The 27,091-nt window shown below is 42.1% G+C and overlaps 1 protein-coding gene across 6 annotated transcripts in view; it reads left to right on the forward strand.

The window, feature by feature from the left end:
- The first annotated feature begins 1,184 nt into the window (after positions 1-1,184).
- The window catches only part of DACH2 (dachshund family transcription factor 2), a 242,185-nt gene continuing 216,278 nt past the window's right edge, over positions 1,185-27,091 (forward strand). For all 6 annotated transcript variants that reach the window (XM_064712714.1, XM_064712717.1, XM_064712719.1 and 3 more), the window contains exon 1: positions 1,185-1,730. In XM_064712714.1, the coding sequence (XP_064568784.1) occupies positions 1,249-1,730 (482 nt within the window). In that variant the 5' untranslated portion in view covers positions 1,185-1,248. The remainder of the gene's footprint in view (positions 1,731-27,091) is intronic.

Raw genomic sequence — 27,091 nt, forward strand, 5'->3', positions numbered from 1 at the left:
ACAAACAAACCAAAACAAAACCAAAAACAACAACTAAAAAGGAGGGGAGTGAAAAAGTTAAAGGACTAGGAAAGAAGGAAAGAAAGAATGAAAACCAGTGGCAACAAACAGGAAAGAAGCATGTTGAAACACAGGAAAAATGGGAAGAGGGTGGGAAAAGAGGTGTGATACAACACTGGGAGAGGGTGAGGCGCAAATAACCAATGTAGCCAGCGTGCCCTGGGGGTGCTGGATGTCTGATCATCCTTCGGCTCCTCTCGTTCAGGGAGAGGGGACGCAGGAGCCTTGGCAGTTCTTGTGCCACCCGCCCTGGATGAGTGGCTGATCAGGAGGATGATCAGGATGTGGCGGCTGCGGGGATGTTCGCAGGCCGGGGCACTCATGGTGCGTGAGGAGCGGCCGAGCCCCTCGAAGCTGAGGCACAGCTGATGCCGCACCGAGGCTGTCAGTTTCAAACAACTGCGTGCCAGGCTCCCGAGAACGGGCTTTGCCTGGTGTGAGCGACCGCAAACTTGCACATTTCTCACACCTCCCTCCGTCCTGCTTGTGCCCCTCTCTGGAGGGTCTCGGCTCGCTTTAGGCCTGACTCAGTGGCCATGGGCCCTGTGCTGGGCCGGTGCCACCGCGCTCGGTGCTCCCGCTCCGCGTTTGTCTCGGATACCAGAGAGCCTGGCACCGGTACCGCTCTCCCCGTGCCTCCAGCTCCGGCGGGGCACAGGTGTTAAAACACTTACAAACGTGCCAGGGAGCCGCGACCGCTCCAACTCCCCGGGGAAGGGAAGGGATGGGAACGGGCCCAGCGCTGCCTCCCCTCCGCTCCCTTCCCCCTGAGCGCGGGGCAGCGCTCGCGCGACCGAGACCCCATCGCAGCCTGGGCAGCCCCGCGGGATCCCGTCACAGCTCGGGGCGCTCTCCCAGCCCGTGAAGCGGGAGCCTCTCGCATCCCCAGGGTCCTCCCCAAAACTTTGCCCCGAGTTGCGGGGCCGGGGCGCGCTGCCCTCGCTCCCTCACGCCCCCCGCCCCAGGTGCGCGGCCGGCGCTGCCCCGCCCCGCCCGCGCCCGCAGCCACTCGCGGCGGCGGCGCTGGCGGCGGGCGGGGCGCATTGGCTGGAGGGCGCCGTCACTCTCCCCCGGCGGCGCTGGGGAGGGGTCTGGGCGCTGCGTGCGGGCGGCGGGAGCGCGGCGGTCCGGCGGCACCGCACGGAGCGCAGCGCGGGGCTGAGGCAGCCGCGGGGAGCCGCGCCGGCCATGGCGGTGTCCGCGCCGCCCGTCATCGCCGCAACTTCCAGCGGCGGCGGCGCGGGGGGCTCGGCGGGTTTGTTCCGGGCGGACCCGCTGTACTCTAGCCCCGCGGAGTCCCCGCGCCTCACCAACAGCCTCGTCAACACTTTCCTCTCGGCCGGCGGCGGCGGGGCCGGCGCGGGCGGCGGCGGCGGCAACGAGTGTAAGATGGTCGACCTGCACGGGGTGAAGGTGGCCTCGTTCCTCGTGGAGGGGCAGGAGCTGATCTGCCTGCCGCAGGTCTTTGATCTCTTCCTCAAGCACCTGGTGGGAGGGCTGCACACGGTCTACACCAAGCTGAAGCGGCTGGATATATCGCCCGTGGTGTGCACGGTGGAGCAGGTCCGCATCCTGCGCGGGCTGGGGGCCATCCAGCCCGGCGTGAACCGCTGCAAGCTCATCACCAGGAAGGACTTCGAAACTTTGTACAACGACTGCACCAACGCGAGGTGAGCGCAGGCTCCGCTCTCGCCCCCGGCCGGCCCGCGGGGAGCGCAGCCGGGGGCGGGGGCGCGGGTCCCGGGGGAGGGGGGCACCGAGGGGCTGAGCGGGGCCGGGGAGCGGCGGTGCCGACACGGAAAACTTTCCCTGCTTCCATCAGCCCCGCCATGGCCGGGACCGCCGGGCAGCGGAGCGGCTCCGCGCCCCGCTCTCCAAACTTTTCTCCAAGCAGGGAAAACCGATAGTTCCCGAAAATACTCCTTAAAAAAAACCCAACCAGAATCTCCAAAAGTTTTCTCCCGTTACATTTGTCCCGCTGGAACCCGCGGCTGTGCTCCGGCAGCCGCTCGGTGCCAGCCGAGTGCCCGGGCAGGGGCTGCGGGTCCCGGTGCCCCCGGAGGGGCCGCAGCCCCTGCCCGGCTTCGGTCACCGAGCCCCCGGATCCCCGCTGGGTCCTGCATACTCGGGGTTATAATCCTGGTTTGTGACCTCATGGCTGCTGCCTTTAGAAATGATAATGATCTAAATAAACACAAAACCCTCTCGGGGCTCGGCAGGAGCGCTGGTGCCGTGGGGCAGGGTGTGAAGCAGGCACTCCGGAGTTCCCATTCCCCGTTCAGCAGTTGGCGAGGGACGTCTCCAGGAACATTTCCATGTCAGCGTGCTGCTGCTGCTGCTTTCTGTGGCAGCAAACTTTCTTTACAGACGCTTCAGCGAGCTTTGGGTGCGATACCCGACCTGCGGCGTGCCCGCGTTCAGTAACTGAGGGCTTTGTGTCACTGGTTCGACCCCCTTAGCACTGAACGGGGTTTTATCTTTAATAACTTAATTTCGTGCCATGCGGGGCCTGATCCCGCCCTCGCTGCTGGAGCGGGAGCAGACCGGGCGTTATTCTTGAATGCAATGATTGCTTTGTTTCACATCACTTTATATTACAGGTGGCAGTTTAGAGATGCATTTTATTCCTAGATCTGTTAATATGAACTATGTGCTTATTCCCTTGCTCCCATTCAGTTTCTGTAACCCCTTCCTTCTCCCGCTGCCTGTTTCAATGTCAGGCACCTCGATGACATCACGCCCACTGCTTTATTTAAGTGACGGGTTTGGAAGTACGGTCTGAGGCTCACATCAATTTTATTCCAATACATTAGATTAGTAAGGGGCACATTTAATATGTAAATGCTTCTGTGAAATGTTTCTGAGACTCAACTAGCATGAAAGTTGATGGTTAAAGAAAAACATCTCGTTAATTTCTGAGACCGTGCCAAAGTTTTTTGTTAGGGACATGCAGGATCTGATATGATGCAGCCTAGTGATTTCTGCTCTTGTACAACCAGCGTTTTAAAATCTCGAAATGCTGCAGTGTTAAATGTTTAAAACTTGTATTTCCCAACTTTTTTTCCCCTTCTCTTTGACAAAGACTTACGAGAGGGATAGGACGAGGGAATGGGAAATGCAGGGAGCAGTGGAAGGGAGCTGTGGGTGAGGATCCAAGGGATGCTCCAGGAGGGGCTGAAAGGAGCAGAGAGTGGAACGGAGCCCTGGGAAGGCTGGGGATGAGGCAGAGCTCTCAGCTCAGGCTCACACGTGTTGAATGTGCTTAAACTCTCCCCACACTGCTGTGAAAACGTATTTTTACCTGTTCAAGAACAGCAAATCCCTTTACATTTCGCTTCTTTGTGCCTCATGAAGATGCCCCTGGTTGGAAGAACCTGCTCACATCAGGTGTTTTGCATTCACGGTTTCAGGTGTAACGCATCAGGAGTGTTATCAGCACACCTGAAACTTTGTTCAAGGATTGTAACTTAATGTTAATTGTATTCTGTCTTGCTAATTAAATGCTTAATGCCTCATTTTATTTACAGATTATTATTTCCCTTGAGCAGTCCGTACTTACTGGAGAGAATGTTGGGTAAAAATAGTTAAATATACGAGTAATCTTAATTATTTTTGTTTACTGTGAAGTGACCTGGGAAGCACTGCAGTGCACATTATCAAACAAATGAAATGCAGTAGAACTGTTGAAAGACATGCTCACAGTTTTTAGTTCTGTACCTTGAAAGTAAAGACTTAAAAATATGTGATCTTTTGGAAATAAAGCTCTCAACTCGGAATACTCTACATTGCTTTTCTAGTTAATATTTAAAAAAAAATTGATAGCTATTTATATATTTATTTGAATACTGTAGAAATGCTGCAGTAAATTTAAGAGGTGCCAGTGAAAGCAGTAAGAAATGCTGGGTATCATTACTTTCACTGGTAATTGACTTGTAAAAGTCGGCATCTCTTATGTTAGCGTGCACTTCTAGTTATTTTTTTTAATTGGGATGCAAGCCATTGATTATATATAACTGAAAAAAAGATAAATTCTATTTCTCCTGCTTACTCTATTGCATTTTTCTAGTTGAGTTTGTGTGCAGAGCTGGTAAGAGCTTCATAGAAACACACCCGTGGGTGAAAGTTTTTCAGTGTGTGTGTTCTGTAGCAGGAGTTACTCTGTCCAGCAGCTCTGACCTGTGTATTTCTGTAGCACTGTTGAAATTGTCATTCACATATTTACACAATCTTCCTAATGTTTGTTTTTAGCCAGCACCGTGCACTCTTAATTTGCAAGCAAGGTTTGTGAAATGAAACTAACTGCTCATTTCATTGCAGGTCCCACCCTCAAGTGAGTATAACATACTGACAAAATCTAGTCCTGATGGGCAATACCTTAGAATATTACTTATATTATGGATATGTTATGCTTTACTACTACATTTCAGCATAAATTATATATTTATGCTTAAATTTAGTAGTAAAGCATAACATTTAGCTAATTAAAAAAAAGAGAATGTATTTTTAAAAGGAAATTTAAAACAGTAGTAAGAACCTGTTTATGATAGTACATATGTCAGTCCTGAAAAATAGGATTATATGAGTGTGATCACAACCTCTTCCACGCAGTTCTGTATTTGATGGATGCTACTGGCCACTGAAAAAGCATAGTGTTGGTCTGGATTATTCAGTGAATGGTCAGAATACTTTCCAGAAAAGAGTATTTCAGTGAATGGCATATTTTTTATGATTTAAAGTAACCATTTAAGCTAATATTTTGCGTTACTTCGGCTATTCACAAACAATAAAAGGCTTTAGAAATGAATTTAAGCAGTAAATGCAGACATTTAATTTTATGAGATAATGAGGGTCTAGTCATGTTGACTATTAAAAGCTACCCTATAGTCAGCAGTACTCTGTCTTTTATTAGGAGACTGATGTCAAGATTATAATTAAAGCAATCCAGCCATGTAGCACTGCACACAGCTTCCTGTATATTGGTAGGAAATGTGGGCATCTGATTGTCCATAAACTTCTTTCTCTAAGTGGATATTTAGCTTGCTTTCAGACTTGGCCAAATCTATGAATTTTGGAGGTGTTAGCATTTTTGAATAAAGATCAGTTTTTCAGTTTCCCTCTCTTCTTGGAGAGGAGGCTCACTTCAGACACTCTGGAGAGAGATCACTGGAAAAGTGGATTCTGCTTGAGCTGGAGAAAGGAATTCTCCCACTTTCTGAGCGGTGCAGTTATGCTTTTGGAAAAATCCCTCTTTCTTTTTGGGTATCTTGAAAGTCTGTGCCTGTTCAAAACTCCTAAAATACTTGAATATTTTCATCAGATGCATATCTAATCTGGAGAACCCTTGATTAAAATTCCCTTCTTTCTTCAGAGCACTAGAGCTCCCCATTTGAAGGGTAACATGCTTTTCCTCCAAAATGGAGTATTTGTATGATTCCTGCATGTGTATATGCATAATACATATGTAATTTTCTACTGAGACTTCTACAACTGAAAAATACTGTGTTTTTGTAGCAAAGACAAAAAAGCTAAACAATTAGGTATTAATGATATTCTTGTTGCATATTCAAAAGGTCTTTGCAAGCATTTCTTCTCCTTTTTTTCTTTTCACCATTTCAACCTGCAGAACTCTTCACTGTCACTTCAAATCACACAATTCTACGAAGATAAAACAACATTTAAACTCATTTGCTTTGGGAGGAAAATTGAGCATTTGCACCCAATAAGCCTGATTGTGGAACTGCATGCAAATTGTGTTTTGATTTATCTCTTTTGCACTTTTTTCCATTTGAATTGATCTTGCATTAATTTCGCCAAGCGGCTCTGTGAGGCTGCAGATGTTGCCCTGTGTTTAATAAATCAATGAGACAGATCTGAATGAATCACTTCAGATGGATTCTCTGCTCGGTTTGATGTCTAGATGTTATTCTTAGCTTGTTATCATGACAGATGCATTAATGTTCCCATACACTGCCAGCAATGTCAAAGAGATTGAAGCTTTTAAAGTGGCGGTATCCCCTTTTCCCCCTTCTGTTGGAATAACTAAATTGCCTTTAGGAATAGGTCAAAATATAAATTTAATCTTGGCATTATTGTGGGGGAAGATGCTGAACTTGTGATCGTATTATAACGCAGGCAAATGCAGATTCTTACAGAATGATTAATTATTCCCAAATAGTGGAGATCAATATTAAAATCTAAACATAGGATAGCTCCTTAATAGAGTAACCACTTTCTCAACATTAATATTTCATTGTAATAGGAATGATACGAATAAATAATATAAGACTAGAACATGTTAAAAGTATTGCTATAAATAGAATTTCATCGTGTCCAAATTGATTACAGGCTGAAGTAAGGCTTTTCTTTTTTCCTTTTTTACCTCATTAAGAATTTTCTTTTAAAGTTGACTATGTCTGGATTCAACATCTGTTAGATTTAAAATACTTGTTTATTATGTTTCTGCTACTACTCCCCATGTAGGGCCAGATATGTTGGAGAAGTTGTTGATCACTGTTAATTTCGGGTCAGTTTAGTCTGGTATCCATTATCTTGGACAGAACCTGTGGAACACAAACCGTAAAGGGCTGGAACGTGTCTTTGTGGAAAGGTTTTAAATTCTGAGAAAAAGATAGCACAAAGTGTAAAGTACTCTGCCATGAATAATGAAGATCTGTTTCCCACGTAGGCTATGCACAGCTTTTATTCCTTAGTGTTTACTAAACCACTCATGGTCATCTTTGTTTTTCTTTAGAGGATAAAATAGCATTTTGTGTGATCATTTTTAAAATCTGATTTCTCTCTGGGATGCTTTTATTTTCATTTTTAAAATTATCAGGAATGTTCCTTTCTCTAATCTTTACTTGACATGGAAGAACTTTGTGTCTTTAAGGCTTCTGAGAATAAATTGGAGAAACTGGCTGTAACGGATCTAGATTTATGTTGGCATTCTTGGTATTCTTGCTCCAGTAGTTCCAATTTGATAAAGGAAACAATATATGTAATAGAAATTCACAGTTTATTCAAATGAGTTTAAGCTTTAGCATTGTTATATTTGCCTTTCTCTCACCAATATATCAATGTGTGGCAATAGCATTATGCTCAGAACGCCTCCAGAAGGGACCAGCTCTGTGATGGGGAATTATTCTCACGCTGGGGCTGTGGCTGCACACGCAGCCTCTGTTTGTGCCCTGCTTTGAAAGGCAGGGAAAACCAACTTCGGTGGGGCTGAGGGGCACAGCAAAACCTGCTGAATTAAAGAATCACGTTTTATTGTATGGCAGTGGCCTCAGAGTGAGAAACTGGTCTCTTCCTACCTTAGTAATTTTGCAGTAAATATTTTAAATGAGCCTCATGAGATGTTTTAAAGAATTGTCTTGTTTATTTCACTGCTTTCAGGCTGGAATTGGTGTTTTGTAAGGGCTGTTTGTCAGCATTACTATTACAAAGGTGTTGAAATCTGGGCTGTAAAGTCTCTGTTTTGACTTTGCTGAGGTGAACCTCCCTTTCATGCCAGGGGCCGTTTTCCAGTACAAGGGCAAAGAACTTAAAAATGTTTCTAGAATCTGAGTCTTTCTCATCAAAGGTGGGACACATTTACTGACCCCTGCTTTTGGAAGAATAACGTGTTCCTATGTTTTTGGGTCTGGTCTTGTACTTGCTGAATGTAGGATCTTGAATCTCTTTTGTGCCTTTCCAGAGGTGATAATTACGAGTTTTCTGAAGTTACAAACAAAGTTTTCCAAACCCTTTAAAATACATGGAAAGTTCCCAGCTGGTTGCTTTTGTAAGTTCTTTGTGTGATTATCAGTGTAATAAAACCTGTAGGTGTATGGAAATGTGTGATTTTAATGATTATTTACATGCACAGTACTAATATCAAACCCAAACATAATGAGGCTGCTTCAGAGTTCCTGCTGTCTGGGATGTGTTCCTTTGGTGTAAGCCAAGGCAAGGTTTTTATATGTTCTGATTAAACCTGCATTCCCTAGCACAAGTATGTTAGTTAGTAATGATTCTTAGTGATTTAGATTTATCCTGGTTGATATTAGAACTGTCCCTCGGGGCTACAAGCTTTTGATCTTTGTTCTCTCTTGGTAAAGCAGGGTTATCCAAAGTGTCTCGGTAATGGGGTTTCCCCTCTCCCTCCACTCTGCAACCTGTAAGAAACACTGATACCTATTAACTAATGTACTTTGATACCTGCCCCAGAAGGTTCCAATATCCGAATGCTGTAAAGCAGAAATTTCTTTGCTTGCCTTTAATTTTTGGTAGTGCAGCCGTGCTGTTGTTTTGTGTGTGTGTGTGTAAAGTTTATTGTCACCAGCAGACATGGGGAGATTATATTCCCTTGTCAGTACATCCTGACCCGCTGAGCCCGTTTTGCTCATTAAAATAGATTATGTCAGAGCCTTTGGTGACTCACTCACAAATACCACTTCTCCAGAAAGTAAGAACCAAACCCAATTAATGTGCTCCCTTTATTACTGTGCAGTGCTTTAAAGTGTGATGTTTAGCAGTGTATATTGTTCCTATGATAAGGTATAAAATGTTCGATTGCAATTGTGCCTGATGTTATCAAGTTTCTGGAAATTGATATCTGGTACTGGCATTTAACCTACATCCACTCTGTCTGCTATCTATGGGATGGGTTAAAAAGGAAAAGTACTATTGATCTGTAGCTGGATTAAAGTTTGAAATCGGCAACAGCATGAGCACAAAAGGCTTTTTTATGATTTCTCAGCTTGCCATTGATCTACCAGTTTTATTGCATTCATTATTTATTAAAAGAATTTGCAAGCTAAACATAACGTTAAGCTAGTTTGCACACAGGGACTGCACTTAGGAAATTGAATGGAAATTGCATTAGAGATGAACATCTGTGCTATTTTTCCATTCGTGTGTTTATGGGTTTGTATAAAAGGTGTATTGGATTAACAGTTATAACCATTATAGCTTGCAGCAATATGTTAGAACCCCAAGCATTTAGTAGTTATTTAAGAAGGAGACTCTTTTTTTCTTACACTAAAAAGTATGGTAATGCCATGACAAACAGAGCTTTTATTGGATTATTCCTTATTAATGTGCTTTTTACAACTAATGTGTAAAACTTGAGGTATCTTGCTATATTATGCATGTGCACTATTATCTATGCTACATAAAGCTCCATTAATATTGTCATTAATTGAAGGTTTCCAGTGACAGTATTAGTTAAGGATTTGGCATGTAGTCACTGAAGTATTGAAATGTATTTTATAGGAATATAAGTATTGAAAAAATACTTCATCTATGTTCCTTCTGATTTTTCCCAGCAAGTCGAGTAGTTTACTCTCCTCCTTGAGCTGGGTACCTTCTGTGATGTATTGTGTCAGTGAATCAGGTGAAGTCTTAAGTATTTTGAAATATTTTTCCATTTCAGTTAAATGGTTCAGTTGCCCTTAACACTGGCTGTAGTTGTGTGTGACATAAAAAGTGTTGGTAGGTCTTGAATTTTGAGGTCATCTCCTGTATTGATTTTAGAGTTTCTTTCTTGATTGTGCTCCTTCTGTAAAACAGAGGAAAAATTACTTCAGGGGCTGTGAAAAGTATATTTGTATAATCAAGATGTTACCTACTAATTTGGTCTAAAAGTAAGTCCAGTCTGTTCATGACTAAAATGTACTGAAATATGTCACGTTGTGCATCACCAGTGCAGTGATTCTGTTCAAGACTCAACCTGAGACATCTCACAGCTTGCAAGACTGGAGGGTTTCCTGTGCTCAGACACAGAAATGAGCTCCATGCCAGGAGGTTGTGCTGCCTCCCTGCAGTGCCACCCCCTCATCTTTCTGTCTCTGGTAGGATGACAGTATTTTGAGCAGAGGTAGCTCTGATTTTTCTTTGAAAGAATCTCAGGGCTGTTTTTCAGCAGCATTTTGCATTTTCTGTTCTTAGTCTTCCTCACTCTTGTTCCCAGCCATAGGCTCCTGTGATAAGAGTTTTCATATTCTATCAGATAACACATTTCAGCTCCCCTGTAAATTAAAGCAGGAGTTATATTTAATACAGGATTTTTGCAATTAAGATACACACATACTCATTGATAAAATGTTTCCATACATATAAATTTATGTATGATGTGATTTAACTAAACTTCTGAGTTTCTCTGAAGCTCTCTCAACCATGGAAATCAGCCTTGATTTTAAGGAGAGAGACTTTAGAATAATCCAGAAATTAGTGTTAATTACATTTGCTATGGACATGAACTAAAATTGCTAAATAAACTTACAGGGCTATGGAGGCTATCTTGGAGTCTTTAGTTAAAGTCTTTAGTTTTTTATGTGCTTGTCATAGCCATGTAAGTGAGTAACATTCTAAGCATGTAATTCGATTCTGTCCAGTCCGTGGCAAGAGAACTTTTAGGCTGCGATGCTCTCGTGGTATTTTAAATCAGCAAAACACCAAGACTTTCTTCTTTGCTGTTTTCAAGCCTGAATGGACAGTGGAATTAAAACAGAACACTTTATATTTTAAAAAGTTGATCAGAGTTATTTCAGAGCATCAGTCAGCTGCTGGATTCCCAGGTGGTGCCCAGGGAGCAGTGGTGTGCCAGGGCGGGGATTGGCTCTGGTCCTGTTTAGCATGGGGACAGTGATGGGGACAGGGGGATGGAGCCATTGGGGACAGGGACAGTGGGCTGGAGCCATTGGGGACAGGGGATGGGCATGGGGACAGGGCTGGAGCCTTGGGGACAGGATGGGACAGGTGGAGCCATTGGTTCAGGGACAGTGGGATGGAGCCATTGGGTCAGGGACAGGGGATGGAGCCATTGGGCAGAGGGACATGGGATGGAGCCATTGGGGACAGGGACATGGTGAGCATTGGTGACATGATGGACATTGGGTGAGCATTGGGACAGGAATGGGATGGAGCCATTGGTGACAGGAAATTGGGGTGGAGCCATTGGGGACAGGGACAGTGGGATGGAGCCATTGGGGACAGGGACAGTGGGATGGAGCCATTGGGGACAGGGACATCGGGGTGGAGCCCTCAGCAGCATCCCAGGGTGGGTGGGGGGGGCACACCCTGGAGGGAGGGGTGGGTGCAGAGGGACCTGGACAGGCTGCAGGGGTGGGACTGGGCAAAGCTGGTGCTGGGGAGAAGGCCAAGCTCAGGGTGTGGCTGCCCCATCCCTGGCAGTGCCCAAGGCCAGGCTGGACAGGGCTTGGAGCAGCCTGGGACAGTGGAACGTGTCCCTGCCCATGGCAAGGGTGGGATGAGCTTTAAGGTCCCTTCATCCCAAACCATTCTGGGATTCTGTGGTCCAGCCCAGTTCCTCTGGCAGCAGGGTCAGCTGGAGTTGGTTGTCCTGAGCTGTCTCCAGTTAGATTTTGGATATTTGCAAGATCGAGAGTGAGCCTCTCTGGGCAACTTATTTGCAGAGTAGAAATAGCTGTGCTGTGGAAGGAAGATTTGATTGGGGTGGCTGGGTTCCGTGGGATCTGGGAGCAGATGTCACCGGCAGCCTCTGCTGGGGTCACTGCCCTGCAGAGGAGTCTCAGGCAGGTCAGTGCAGACACTCTGCTGCTGTGTTTGTCCTTCCTGGGAGTCATCTTGTGCCATCTCTGTTTCACAAACAATTTCCTGAAATCCTGTGTGTGTGCTGAGGAGCTGACTTTCCCTATTCCACACTGCCCCTGGAGTTGCAAATTATTTGTATATTTGCAATTACAAAATAAAGGTGGCTGTAAAGAAAGCTCCTGGCACAGAGGTTGTGCCAGTAGGGGGATTTAGTTACTTGTATGTTACAGTAACTTAAGAGTTGCTAATTAAGAAGATAAAGCTAGTCTAAAGAAAAAAAAAATAATTTGAGCTTCATTTAGAACCTCTAATCAACATGTTTAAAATATTCTGCATTATGGTTTTTCTTACATGTGCAGCGGTTGTTTTTGCCTAGTGCAAGTTTTACATGCTTAGCTAATAGACTGTTTTGATAACAGTTAATCAGAGAATGTCCTGTGTCTGTGAAATGTTATCCCTGTTGTTTTCTGGGAGGCTGATGAAGGCATCTCTCTTTCAGGGCTGCAGGTGTCTGCAGCTGCCTCCTCTCCTCCCCGTACTTTTAAATGTTGTTGTGTGCTGAAGGAGGGCAATTTTCTAAAGAGCTGCTGAGATAATACTGAAAAATAGAAGCAGGAAAAATGTCAAGTCTTTCCAGTGAGACTTAAAATACATGTCTAAACAAGACAAACTGAAACCCCTCCCCCAAACACAAAACCTCCCAAAACCAACAGTGAAAAAACCAGAGCAGAGCAAGGTGGCAAAATGCTGGCAGTTAGACAAGAGCAGAATATGGATACTGAAACAGGACCCAGGGTAATGAACTCGGTGTTCTGTTCCCTCTGTTGTATGAGCTTGCTGATGAAAGATGAATTTGTAGGTTTGAGGAGTCATTTGGCTTTTAAGGCTTTTATTTGTTAGGGTTTTTTGTATGGCAGTTCATGTGTCTGATAGGTGACTTACCAGAATACCTTGAGTTGAGCACCCTGCCATTACAAAATCATTTCTATATTCTGCCAGGCTGTCTGGCTGTTTGCAGAGAGCTCAGTGCAGGCTGGCTGCACCCTTTGCTGCCCTGCTGCATTCCAGGTGTGTGCCATGGCCAGATGTGCTCTCTCAGCAGCCACGGTGCCTCAGTGAGGGTTTGGCCAGAACTGCTGCTGTAAAACACTGCAAACCTCACTTGTGCCCATGGTCAGCATTGCTGAAGAGCATTAATTGATCCTGCTGTTCTATGAACTGAAATTTCCTGTCTCACAACCAGAATTGCTCTCACTCCTCTCTGCTCTGTTTTTATGAATTGCCTTGCTTGCTACACAACTGACTTTGGTTCAAACAAATCTCTTCTTGCTGGACCTTAGGAACATTTCTGTCTTGCAGTTTCATGAATGACTTTTCTCTTGCATGTTAAGGTAGAAGAGGGTTTCTGGTCATTCACTTACCTTGTCCTATTTAAATATGCTTTTTTCAGAATTTTAATTTGCATGATGTGCACCCCACAACCACAGCCCTCTAATACACTGCTCCATCTTAGTATTTGTCCTTAAAGGAGAGAATCTCTATTCATGCTGGTGTGGAAGCAAAAAAAAAATAAATACTGGTGAGACATTTGTTGTAGTCATCTTTCCCCAGTAATGCAGAGAGTGCAATGGAGTCGTTCAGATTATGGCATTAGACTTTTAAAGCCATTTTTAAGAACTTGTGTTCACTGAGTGAAGGTCAGTTGAGTGACTGAGTTTTTAACACTGGTATATTCTCATCTGGATGGAGGCTCTTCATGAGAACTTTTATTCATTCATGTGAAGTTTCTGAGAATATAAATGCCGCATTTTTGGTTTTTTTCAACCTAGCTATTAAGAAGTTGTTAAATGCCTGGCAAGGATGAACATCTCTGCTGCTCAGTCTCACATGTAAGGCAGCTACATAAGGAGCTTATTCTAGCAGGACTGCATTCCATTGAAGTGGTGTGTTGTATTAGGGTCTGAGTGTGCTATTCTGTGATGATGATTTCCCCCATCCTTGGCTGTCACAGAATTTTTCTTTGACATCTTCAGGTTCTTGTGGCCACACAGCTTCATCTTTCCTCCACATCTAGATTGACCTGTCATTCACAAAAACAGCACAATAACTCAATACACAAACAGCAGACACCGCTCACAGGTTTCATTTGCTGTGCTGGTCACGGAATTGTCTTTAAAACTTTAAAAGTGTCTATTAAGCTCAAAGTTTTAAGATTTTCTCGACTGTATTTTGATATTGGTGTTTGTTTGCGGGGGTTTTTGATGCTTCTGTTTACTCTTCTGCTTTTTAGTTAGAAGCTCTTTTTAGCATCTTACGCACATGAAGTAGTTTATCTGATGATGTCAGGTTGTTTCCAGAATAATCCCCTGTAGCGTCTAGCACTGTGAGAATCTGAGTCAAAGTAAACAAGTTTACAGACAGTAGGTGGGCAAAGAGTGTTTTTGTTTAAGTGTTTAGGTTGATTGCTTAGTTTGCTTGTAAGTCTGTGGGCAAAATTTGCAAGTTCCTTTTTTTGCTGTTGGTTTTTTCATAATGTCCTGACCCAGCCAGTGTGAGACTGCCGAGGAGACTGAATGAACACAGAGGCTTTGAATGTCTCATGGAGGAGGAGATGGCTTTGCTTTGTCTTTTTGACTCATAGTAGGTGAAATTCCACAATGGAACAGTGTAGAACCAGAATCTTCCAAGGGATTTTTGAATTGCCAGCATAGAAATCATCCAAACCTCAGTGCATGGCAATGAATTAATCTGTAATTTACTTAGGGCCACATCAGGAAACACTTCATGCAAATTTGGAAGTGGAAAAATGAAGCAATCCTTGGGACATCACTTGTATCCCCTATTTATTTAGTGAATCTCATATTTGGATAGATTTTTATTGAGTCCATATATTTGTACAGGAAAAAGAAAATGTAGAGAAAGTGCACAGTTTTGAACCCCAAACCTTTCCAGTAAAGATCTGCATTTTTGTGATGAGAGGCACTTGATGGGCCAGGAGTAGTGAGAGTCAATAGATGCTCATTTGCATTGCCTGGTAAACACTTGTCAGGAATCAGGGTTTCCAGGGTGAATAGGAATATTCACTTTTTCCATTGAGGGAAGTATTTACCAATGGTGATAAATACAAATGATTTTAGTATCGGGAATATTATAAACTTGTTGCTGTGGGTATATTGTACATTGCTTTTATTCAGAAATCCTTACTTGGACCATAATCATATTTAATGTGTTGGAGACTCTCTTGATTACTTTAATCAGCAAGTGAATGTTAATATTCTAAGTGGAGGTGACTGCATGTAAAGAATAGTGAAAAATAATTTTGTGTACCTTAGTTTAAAAAGTAGTAAACTGATAATTATTATGTATTTAATTAGCTCATACATTTCATAAAGGTTATGGCATTATTGGTACCATACTGGCTATTTAGCCAGATCTTTATTTACTCTTGCAGAATTCAGAAAAGACTGAAAACATGATTAAGGGCAAAGCACCAAACTCCTGTATTTGTGTGAACACTGTACAAGCCCAAATGGTGGTGGGTGATTAGTACTTCACACACGCACCTGGCTTTTCTGGGAAATCCTTGGCACTCTCTGAAGGGGAATGGCCATTGCTGGGCTATTTCTGACTCTGGTTTTGGTGGAAAATTCGGCCTTGTGTGTCATTTAGACTTTGTGACACGTGTAGCCTCCCAGGGCCTAATGACTTGTCTGCAGATGGGCTGTTATTTATTACAGTCATGTAGAATAAAATTGATTGTCTTCTAAAATTAATTTTTCATTTGCCTCCAGCTCTGCTTTAATAGAGGACACACAGTTGCCTGTTTGCAGAAATACTGTTTAATCACATTAATATCTCAGCCCCCCAGGCTGGTGAAGATAATTGTACAAACGAACAGCAAAATCTGTATCTTTAACTTCTTTTTATGATTAAATTATGCAAATGACTTATCTCCTGCCCTTCCAAGCACTAATCATCTAATTAGGAATGATGTGTTAAAGGGATGGTTTTGAATCAGGAGAAGGGGAGAACGGAGGAAGCAGAAAATGGGACCTGACAATGAAACTGCTGAAAATACTATAGCAGTACAAGATAAATTTGTGTATGTGTTCAAAAAGCAATAATAAAGGCTTGCTGTGCTATTGCTAGTCCTGTTTTAGTGCTATTTTTCATAAGAGGATAATTCTTCTGTCTGATCTTCACCCATAATTTTCCATATTAACTTTAAATTCTGTATTATTGTTATTATTATTAACTTAGTGCTTTCTCTTCCAGTTCTCTTAAGCAGTGAGTGTGAGTGTCTCTGCATTTGGCTTTAGTAATAGAATGCTTTGAAGGACAGAATATGTGTATTTGTGTTTTATCAAAGGCTTGTCATTGTACTGGAAGATGTCCTGAGCCTGTTAAATGCTTCATATATCTCAGTCTCTTTTTTTTGAATACTTAACTGGTGGTTAAAGAAACTCACAGCTTTGCATTTTAATGTGAAAATGCAAGTGTCCAAGAGGGGGCTCGTCTCTTCAGTGTCCTGTGCCTAATTTGTGGCATTTCCCTTTGAGTGAAAACCTTTAAATTTAGATATTTAGGCAATCATAAATTTATATTTTAAGCATATTTATAGGAAATAATCATGCCTGGACCACTTTAAGAGCTTCCAGCCCAGCGTTTCGTTTCTTTCCTATTCCATAAGCAAATTCTGTTTTTTGTAAGTCAGACCTTTATAAGCAGATCCTCCTGCTTAAGGCACATTTTCACATTGGGCCCAAACTATCAGTGTGTTAAAGGTACAACAAACCAGCTCATAGCAGGTGATAGCCCTGGCAGCTTGGTAATGTATTTGTTCTTGTTTTTCCTTGACTCAGTTATTGCTGTACTTTCTATATGTGGTTAAAGTGCAGTTAACCAATAAAATAAGAATATTCTAGAGACTAACTGATATTTCAGGTATTCCTCTATGAGAATGTATTCATTCCTTTATAAATGTGTGAAAGTATGAATGCATGAGAATATATGCACTCATAGGATGCTGTGTGTAGATAACCAGTACCTTCCACACTCCTGAAGACATTTTCCAACATCTTTAAGGAGCCTTAACTTCCCTACCTTGTGTGCCAGGCTTGTGCCCCTGTGTTGGTCAGACACAGGTTTGCTGATACAATCTGAGGAGTTTAACTTGCCCAGGAAAGTGTGAAACACTTTTACAGAGGTGGGTATCCCCCAAGAGAAGCCGAAAGCAACGATGTCAAAATAATCTTTTTGTTAGTGCTTAGGTGTATGTCACAGGGATTTAAGAAGGATGAAAAACCTCACACAAATGAGTTTTAAAAAATTAAAATGCTGACTGGGGTGGATAATCTGGCTTTTCTGTGTTGTTTTTGGATGGTTTAGCATAAAGGATGCAAGTTCTGACATCGCTTCCATTTGTCTGACACAGACGTAAATTGCTGGTGGAATGTTTTCATAAACACTTCATGGATGGGGAGGCTGCATTTCTTTCTGTACCTTCCAGCAATGGGATTGAATTAAATCAGTTCACATCTATCTTTGTGTGTATTTTCATCATTATCCCCTCAAAGTCTTCTCAGAAGGGAAGTTGAGACCACCTTGTTGACGAGGGCTTGCACCAAGTCTTTGTGCCAGAATATTTGTGTAAATGATTTTGCTACACAAGGTCAAAATATATTTTAGCAGAATTATAGGAGATTGAAAAAGAACATGGGATTTCTTATTGTACTGGAAGGTTCTGGGATCCATCAGGGATTTAAATTTCTGTGAGGGCTTTGAGCAGAACTGTTCTTCTTTGGGTGGGAGTTCTATGATAATTAAGGAACAAACAACCCTAGACTAATTTATTGTGTTTCTTTTAGATTGGCTGGATGCAGATACCACAAGAAGAGCTAAAAATAGAGGCTTTGTGCTTGGGCTGATAGTGTGTGATAAGTCAATGGAGAGCATGCTGGACAGCCTCCAGCTGCCATTCTTTGTGTGGCTGAATTTCTTAAGCCTGATGGCTTTTGGCTGAGGTGTTTTAATTCTGCAGGACAGTGGCACTGGGGTCAGGCTTTCTGAGATGGGCACCTGCTGAGAGACCATTTGTAGATGGTTTTAGCATCAACAAGGAATCTAAAAACTCTTGTAATCTGTAGCCTGCATTTCCCAGCTCTCAGGCAGAGGCAGATTGGAAGAAGGTAATCTGCAGTAAGGACTTGGGTATCTCTTTCTTTTCTGTGTCTGCACAGGCTCAGGGCTTTATCTTACCCAGCTGCTCATTCAGATGTTTTTCTTATCTCTCCACTGGGCAGTTTGCACTGAGTAATGATATGTGACAACAGATGGTAGATAGTGAGTTGTTTTATGAATTAAGTTGGTCTTGCAAGAAGTTGAACAGGAAAGAATTCTTCTAAGACTTCCCAATTGATAGGTACAGTGGTGGAGCCATCTCATTGTTTTTCTTGCTGTTCAGAAAGTGTCAAGTCACGTAACTTTACTCCCATGAGTTCTTCCTGTTGGTGGCTGGAGTGCTGGGCTTACCTGGAGTGACCAATTCTCTCTGCTGGCATAATTGATGGTTGCTAAAATATCCAGCAGCCTTTCATTACACAGTCAAATTGTGAAGTCTTTTAAATGTGAGAGAATTCAAGCCGGTCTTGACCTCTCTGATTACTGCCCATGGTGAGAGAAGTGGAGATGAGTGCTTCAATTACTCCCATACCTTACTGGTCTTGTACTTTGTGAAGGAAAGGATTATACCCAAATAAACAGTAGGAGAGTTAATACCCACTGCTTTTTTCCTTCTTTTTGTTTTGATTTGTCTTTCTCTTCTAATCATTAAAGACAAAGGCTATTTCAATATGAATCAAGTCACATGTTAAATTAAAATAATTATTGCACAGAACATTGAACTGTTATGCCCTTCCTCTAGCACGATCTTATAGCAAATGCTGTATCAGTGGTAAGGTCTAGGCCAGCTGTGACATTTAAGAGCAATGAGAGTTCTTACAGAGGAGTGGTCCTAGTTATTGATTTGTCTGTTAATTTCAACTTAATTTAGTCTAGAAATCCAAATGAATTCCTTTCTGTGGTCTTATTGTGGGTTGGGGTAATTGAATATTTTTGAAGAAACATATAATCCTGTCATTGGGTTGAGGTTTTGGCAAATACTGAGAAATGGTAGAACATTTAAATATTGAAGGACCCAGATGTCAGTGTACATTACATGATGCACAGTTTCTGGAATTGTGGGTAATATGGAATGAAGCTGTGTTGGTCAAATTTCCTTGACTATCCCACGAATAATATGAAGATCTTTCTTCACCCATATGGTTGAAACTCCATTTTGATAAACAGAAAACAATAGTCATTCTTTTGCATGGCAGAAAGGTGCCCACTGCTTCATCTCTTTTTCAGAGCCTGATAGTTCATGAGCATGAAATGACAGCCTGAGCATATTTGTGGTCAGTTCAATACATTCCCATCGCTCTGCTATTTCTTAAAAGTTATAATCTTTGATCTTGGTTTTTCAGAAATTGCTGGACTTGTACATTTGATGACTCACAAACATTAGAGAGGGCGACTTTCTTCATGGAGCTGAGATTAGCTGTCCATGACTCAGTGTTGTTCAAGCTGGGATATGCAATGGCTTTCAAATTGCAGCTGGGTGAAAGTGTTGTGGGAAAGCGTGGAAAAAACCCTGGAAATACTGGGAGGATGCAGATCCCCCTTTAAATTGTGGGGCCTGTATGTAGGTTACCCTTGGAATGTACATTGTCCAAAGTAACCTCCCGTGATCATATTCTGTGTATTTTTAAGAGTCAGGAGAAATAAGCAGTCATTAAAATAATTAGTGATGCATAAGAAGGTGAAGTTGGGATTTCAAAACTGTACAGACAGATGGGTTAATACTTCTGTAGGAATTGTTCTGGTTTCTGCAGTGTCAGTTGTTGACAAATCCTTGTTGTCAGCCACCTAGCATGGCAAGCAGGACTGAGAAAGGGTTAATCTTGTATTTTCCAAGTGCATTCTCTGGCCAGTTTTGCAGTTGTTATGCTTCTGTATGTACAGGAGATATTTAGTGTTGTTATTAATACCCAGGGGGTTAATGTCTGATTTTGGCAGTGGACAGAGCAGTAGTTTGAGGTTGGTGAGGGTGCCTAAATTGCACCCCCTTTATGTACACGTCTTCTCTTTCCTTGGCTGCTAAGCTTCAGCCCTCTGCCAGCAAATAGGGTGAAATAGGAACGGGGCACATCAATTCTGGATCCAGTCAGATATAAACAGATTGCCTGAGGGCTCTTTGTGTAGTTACTTCTGCTCAGGCAATACTGGGATGTATCACAACTGCATCTTGTCTCTTCACATTTGAGATCAGACTCGAGTCTGTGTGTCTCTGAAGCTGTACAGGCAGGCTGCTTGTGAAATTGTGTCTGAGCAGTTAGCAAGGAGCAGCACGATTCCTGACATGGCATTGTTGGGAATTGTTTGGCAAAGTCTGTGGGACAGACAGAAAACGGTGATGGGGACTCTGTGGAGTTCATCTTGGAAACTGTCAGGAATGAGAGCAAAGGTATCCAGGAGCACCGACCATGTGATTTTTAAATTTTTTTTTTAACCTCCCAACACTGAAAAATTCATATTTAATGGCATAATGTATTCACCTTGGGTAAGCAATTAAAGTTAATTAAAAAACCCAAACCAAACAGTCACTCAGTGTGTGAATGCATAATATGAAATACACATGCAATAATCATGAAAAGTAAGATATGTATTACACAGTGCAGTTACTTTGGGCTGGAACATTGTTCAGATCCCACTTTAGATGTTAAAAATGAATTTTAGAAATGGAATAATTTTTATGTGGCAAAATGAAAGCTTTAAAGGGAAGAACCTTTACCTATTACATGTTTTGTAATAGCTCTCTTGTAACTTATTTTCCTGAAGAGAGTTGGAAAGAATAAGAAAAAAAAATACATTCTAAAACTGCTTTGAGTTCAGCAGCTGCCCCTGAGGACTCTGGGCCTCATTTCTGTAGCCTGAACAGCCTCAGGTTGTTCCACAGCTGGTGAGGAAGGAGCTGGTTCCATTCCTGGCTGGAGCCCTTGGACACAGGTCTGTGCCTGGCAGCAGGAATTGGTTTGGTTTTCTCTGAATTCATCTCACTTGATGCTGTGGATTTGCAGAACTGAGGTTGCATTTGATTCTGGAAATCAAAGCATCTTTTAACAGGTAAAAATTCCCAGAAACATATTATGCCTGGACAAAATGATGTGGTATGGATTGTTGCATGAGAAATTACTGGTTTTTTGTTTCATTTTTTTTATGCATGTACTTTATTTATACTGTATATGTAAAAACAAAATTTAAAAAATGAAGGTTCATTAATCATAACTAAGTTGTATTTGCATTTCCATGGCACTTAGTGGTGTGGTAATCTCAGGAATTCCCCAAGGTGTTAATTCTCCCTGGGCACTGGATGTTAAACTGCTCCAGTAGTTTATGAATCTCAGATCTTGATTTTCAGGTAATTGACAAAAAGCATGAAGAGCAGCTGTATCCCCAGGGCCCCTGAAATTCCCTTGGTTTCTGGGGCAGGATGAGTATTTCAGTGGCTGGTTTGGAAAACTTCAGCCAGAGTCACTCAAGGTCAGAGAAAAAATCTAGAGAGGCAACTCCTCCCCATACCATGAAAATACAGCAGTGTAGAAGGTGCAGTTTTTACAGAACTCTGTCACAGTAACTCTTCTGTTATGGGATGAAGGTGAAAAATACTTTCCAGATTTTCCCCTTTATGCTTTCATCATAACAGCAGCCTTAAATTTTGCTATAGGAAAAAAAATGAGGGTTTTTTATCTCTTTATTCTCCTAGTACCAGCAGTCTAGAGCTGGGGGTTGCTTCTTTTTCAACCCTTGTTACACTTAAGACTCAAAGTGTGAAGTATAACAGATTGATTGATAAATTCAGATGCTGGATCTTTATCATAAATTAATTTATCTTTTCAAACATTTATGTGCAAACTCAAATGGAATTAAGATTAAAAAATCCAAATGAGTTGAGCTTGTCACTTCTGTGGTTACGTAAAAATGGAGCTTTACTTTGTGAAAGCAACAAATTACTGGTTTATTCCTAGAACAGGCAGATCATCTTTCTCAGGATAGCCTGATTTTATCACTTATAGTTCTGTGAATATCCCATATAATTTGCACTTCGCAGATAATGTAGACTTTTGAAGATCTTCACCATGGAATTTGTACTTTGTTTTTGTGGTAAGCGGCAGAGAAATAGGGAACAACCCTCTCATCATTTATGTATCATGACCCAGCATCTCGGAGCCTTGGGCTATTATTTCAAAATCCAATATATTCAAACTTTGGCCTCAGAGAGCAGTAGGATCAGTACACAAGAACAATAGAGTGATAAATATAGATTTTTCATTAAGGAAAAGACTATATCCTGTCATTTTTGAATCAGTGTTGGAAGGAGGATCTGAGGATTCATAGCCTCCTATGGGCTCGGATGTTGTTTTTGTTCAAAAAAAACCAGCTTTTCCCTTTTCCCTGCCTTTTCACATTGCTGTGAGCGAGGCAGAAATAAAATTATAATATATGCTAAAGGAGGGATCCACTAAGAGTGTGACAGTAATTTAATGCAAGTCACTTTGGAGCTGTGCATAATGAGCCAGGGCTGCATCCAGGTGCAGGCCTTGGCTCGGGCTGGGCTGAGCTGCCTCTCTCCCTGCACCACAGATTTGCTATTTCAGTCAGATCACACTCAGGATGATTCCCTGGAGCACAGAAACCCCGGGTTTCTGGAGGAAATGGGGCTCCTGGATGGATGGCATGTGCTTCAGGCATCTCCTGGCTCAGTGTCCATGTGCACTGGAGGCACACCACCCCCGTGGAGAACGGGATCTGCTCAAGTTCTGCAAACTGCTGAACTCCTCAGAGCTCCTAACACATGTCATGTTCTGGGAGACCTTCTGATTCTAGGAATGCTTTTTCTTTTTCTTTAAATGGATTTTCACTCTATTTCCTTAAATAGAGTAGCTGTGATAGTGTACAAACAATCAGAATTTATGCTGAAGAGTAATTCTTGTGCTGTTTGTTTCATTCTCAAGGAAGCAATTTATGTTCTTGTTTTGAACCCAACAGTCTGATGCTTGTTACTGGAGAATGCACCAAACAGTGAAAAGTTTTGGTTTGTGCAGTAAATTTAAGAAACCTGTGATGTTTTGCTGGGCTCAGATGCCACAAAAGCATGTTTGACCTCATCTGTCAATATGTGTGTGCCTATTTAACCACACGTACTTCAGATTTGAATGTACACAACAATGCTGGGGAGGGCCTGGGGTGGACTTTGTACGTGTGTGGTGATTATATATTGCTGTTGTACCTTTTGGAAGTTTACAGAGGAGACCTGTGTTTGATTTGGTGGGAGGGAGGGTGGAGGTGGAATGATAAATTACGGCCTTGCTTTCCAAGTCCTGACAGGGAGATGCTTTATTCCATATTGTTATCAATGAGAAAATAAAATTACAAAAATAATATTATTTCACAAGTTTTCTGCTTGCTTTTAGCTGACAGGTCTCAAAGTGGATATAGCTTTTTCCACCTGCAATCAAATGTAATAAACCATCTTCACTGCAGAAGTCAAATTCCTGGAAAAAAAGAAGTTGGAAGCTCACACTTACACCATAAAACCTTGTTTATTGCACCCATCAGTCTTGGAAGATATGCCCCACAATGGGGTTTGGTAAAGCCATTACAAGGTGCCGTATGAGTTCCATTTGCCTACAGTAAATAGAATGTCAGAAGTGTCAGGGGGAAATAAATATCGGGCTGGTTAAAAGGGAGCAGAGATGGCTCAAAGCATCATTGAGAGGATTGATTTATCTGGCATGCTGTAATGACTGCAGATGTGGATCTGTTATTCTAGATGAGCAATGAATTTGATGAGCTGATAACACAGGGCCAGAGAGGCCTGGTTTTAATTACTGATGAGGAATTTATTTGTGAAGCACTGTGATTTACTGAGGGTTTGTTCTGTTATTGACAGGTGACCTTGGGGCTTTTCTCTTTTGATGAATAAAAAAGCGGCATTTTTTAAAGGAAAACTGTTTTATCAGTGCTGTGAATACAGTGAGGTCATTTTAGATAGAGTATTGTCTTTCAAACCATCTTTATATATAATTATTTTTTGCAGCAGTTGTTAATTGCCTCTCTCATTGAGACTGTTGTGTATGCTACACTTGCTACTTGAGAGACACTAATTCTGGTGCAGATTGTGCCAGCAGGAATATGTTGAGCAGAACTTTGTGGTAGAGATCTTAAAGCAAATAACAAAAAGTCAAATTAACAAGAGTGTATTACTGGGTTGTTCAGCTTTTCAGCTGCATATCTTATCCTGCATGTATTAATTTTACTGTTCTGATTTTCCTTACAGACCACCAAGGAGAAAAAATACAGTGAATTAGAAGGCTCTTTGTTTATCTGTCTGCTTGGGTTTGGTTTTTTTTTAGTAAACATATTGTTTTAATTATTTTAAGCAGCAATTTTTTGGTGTTGTGTCCTTCAAGATACACTCTTGTTAAGCAGAAAGTTACTGACATACCTGTTATTTTTATATACCTGTTTTACTTCATTTTCTCCCACAGAATATAATTTTATTTTTGATCTCTACATACAATAGGAATTTTAGTTTTGACTTCTGTGCTTATGCTCCTGGTTCTGTGCTGCACTTGCAAGCTAACATCAGAATAAATCAAAGTGATTTTTGTCTGGACTGTGTGCAGGTACTGTAGATGTTTTCCAGTTTGTAGATACTGTTTGCTCTTAATCAAGTTTTTTTTTAACAAAGTAGGAATTCATTTGGACTCAGCATTTTGTAGATGATGTCTTGATGAAAGTACCTATGATTTTGGACATGGAGGAAGGGTGAGAAGAATTAGGAAGAATTTCATTCATTTTTTTACATGAAGACAGAACTTCTGGAGATGCTAGAGAAGAGAAAGGAACAAAGATCACTTGATGAAATGCATAATGACAAAACCCAAACCAAACCCACCAAAACCCCCTTTGGAGCAAACACCTCCCCTTTCCCCCCGCCCTGTAGTGCAGTTCTGTTCCCTTGTTTTCCCTTGTTTTTTCTGTGGGATTTTCCATGCAAAGGGAGCAGTTAGCTAATCATGAATAACATGTATCTTATTATAAACACTCGGTGTTTAGCTCTAGGGATGGTATTTCAATTAAATGCATCTGACAATTTTAGATCTGCTCATGACTTAAATATTGCAATTAAGCAAACTGCAGTTAATAAGAGTATAAAAAATGTTCTCTTTTACAGATTTACGGGTTTTAGTTTTTTTTTTTTTTGGTAAAACCAATGTGTTTTCTAAACCAGTTAAGTATATTGCACCCATAAAGATGAATATTTTAAGTAACAAGAACAAAAATCTGTCTCCACCTTTTTTGTGGGACTCAGTTCAGAATATTATGTGGAACTTCCCTGATATTAATAAAGTGAAGAGAGATCTATTGCATGAGTTTTCAGCAAGGGTTTGGGTATTTCTCTGCAACAATTGCCAGCCCAGATTTTGGTCTGGTGGGTGACCTGCAGCTGCTGAGGTCGCTTGATTTTTGTCATTGATTACAGCAGGAGATGGCTGCAGGCCACAACTCAGAGCAATTGCATTGCTATTTATAAAGTTTGGGGTTTTTAAAATCTCTTCTTACGTAGCATCTTAGCATGTACAATAAATACAAAACAATTAACAGACTTGGAAGTTTTTATAGCTTCTGTGGGACTGGGCTGAACTTGGAAACAATGCTCCAGAAGACACATTCCTTATTGCTGCTTTCCCCAGTGCCAGTCTGTGTTTTGTGGCCCTGTAAGCAGCAAGGATGGAAGGGACAAATAAGCTGTTGTATAGGAACGCTGCTTGTTTAGAGCAGGGTTTACTTTTTTTCTCCCTCATGGATAATTAATGTAGTCCTTATTTTAAGGTTGCAGTCTGCTGCTGGATTGCTTCTTGCTCTTGTGGGAAGGTTCTGTGATAGTTGGGTGCGTGAAAATAATTTCTTGTACAAAGTTTGCATTATAAATTAGCTGTGATTTTTCCCAATTTCATGCCCTTCTGTGAAAGCCATTTTACTCTGTGTATCCTGTGATTCCAAGCTGTTGGTACGAGGGAGTTGGTGCCTTCACTCCCCTTTCATCCCTGCGTGGCCACTTTGTGATTAGTGTTTAATGCCTCCAGCCTCATTGTCTGGATTTACTGATGCTGTCAGCAAGGAGTGAAACTTGTGAATTCCAGCCCACTACAGGGAGCTGTGTTTGCAAGGGGAAAATGCAGCCTAGGGTGTGACCTGGAGTGGCTGTTTGAGAAGTGCTGTGTTTTAATTCCTGTGTGTGCTGCTGTGACGCCGAGGTGACCCCACGCTGCTGCTTGTCACTGAAATCCTGTGACGTCCCTAAGGTGCTCTGGGCTGCAGAAAGGGACTGTGTACCTGTGTCTGTGCAGCTGCAGGGATAGAGGTACCTGCCCAGTGAGAGCTGTCCTTCTGGGATGTGCAGCAGTGCCCACATTGACCTGCCTGAATTGCCTCTGCTGTCACTGCATGGCACAGTGCAGCATGCAGCAGATGCAGCAGAGGGCCTGTGAGGCAGGTGATCAAAGTTATTTGGAATATGAATGTCTCTGTAGCAGTACCTGGCTTCAGGACAGTCTGTAAACAGACATCAAGGCTCTATTATGAGTTACAATTTTTTTTTTTTCCAAAATGTTTTGTTTGCTATTTGATTTGAGCGTGTATAACATTGTATTTTGTTAGATGATTTTTCTAGTGTTTTTATGCTATCACATATATTTGTGTATATATATATACAAATATATATAAATATAAAATATATATATAAATATATAAATACCTCCTAAATGCAGTCTAGAGTTGTGAGAGGCTTTGCACTTTCTGAATGTTTAGCTTACAGAGGTTTTGCCTGGAGCAGGGTGGATCATGGAGCTGTCTGTGCCTCCACACCTGCAGGAGTGAGTTACTGCATCTGTCCTCGTGACTGCAGAAGCCTCAGAGCAGGAATTAGGACGTGTCAGGTGTGTTGAAGCTGGAGATGTTAAGGGTGTGTAGCTGTTACCTGGCAGGTTGTGCAGTGCTGCTGAAATGTAGACAGCCAGTCTGTTTAGGGTTAGTTATTCCTGGCCATCCCTTCATCCTGTGGGACAGAACAATATTGCAATTTAGCAGTTCTCAGTAGTTGTATGAAAACTGTGAAGCTGGAAGCAAATGATTTTTTCTCCTGTTGAGAGTGATGAGAGTTAAGTTGGAATGAAAAGTACTGATGCAGCTTAATTGAGATAGCAAATGATGTCCTACAGAGCAGGGTGGCACGAAGGTGAAAAGTCCACATCTAAATAAGTGTCAGGGAGAGGATTAAGTGTTCATTTGAAGATGTGTACAGCAGTACCTC

This window comes from Zonotrichia leucophrys, chromosome 4A (assembly GCF_028769735.1).
Source record: "Zonotrichia leucophrys gambelii isolate GWCS_2022_RI chromosome 4A, RI_Zleu_2.0, whole genome shotgun sequence".
NCBI classification, from domain to species: domain Eukaryota; kingdom Metazoa; phylum Chordata; class Aves; order Passeriformes; family Passerellidae; genus Zonotrichia; species Zonotrichia leucophrys.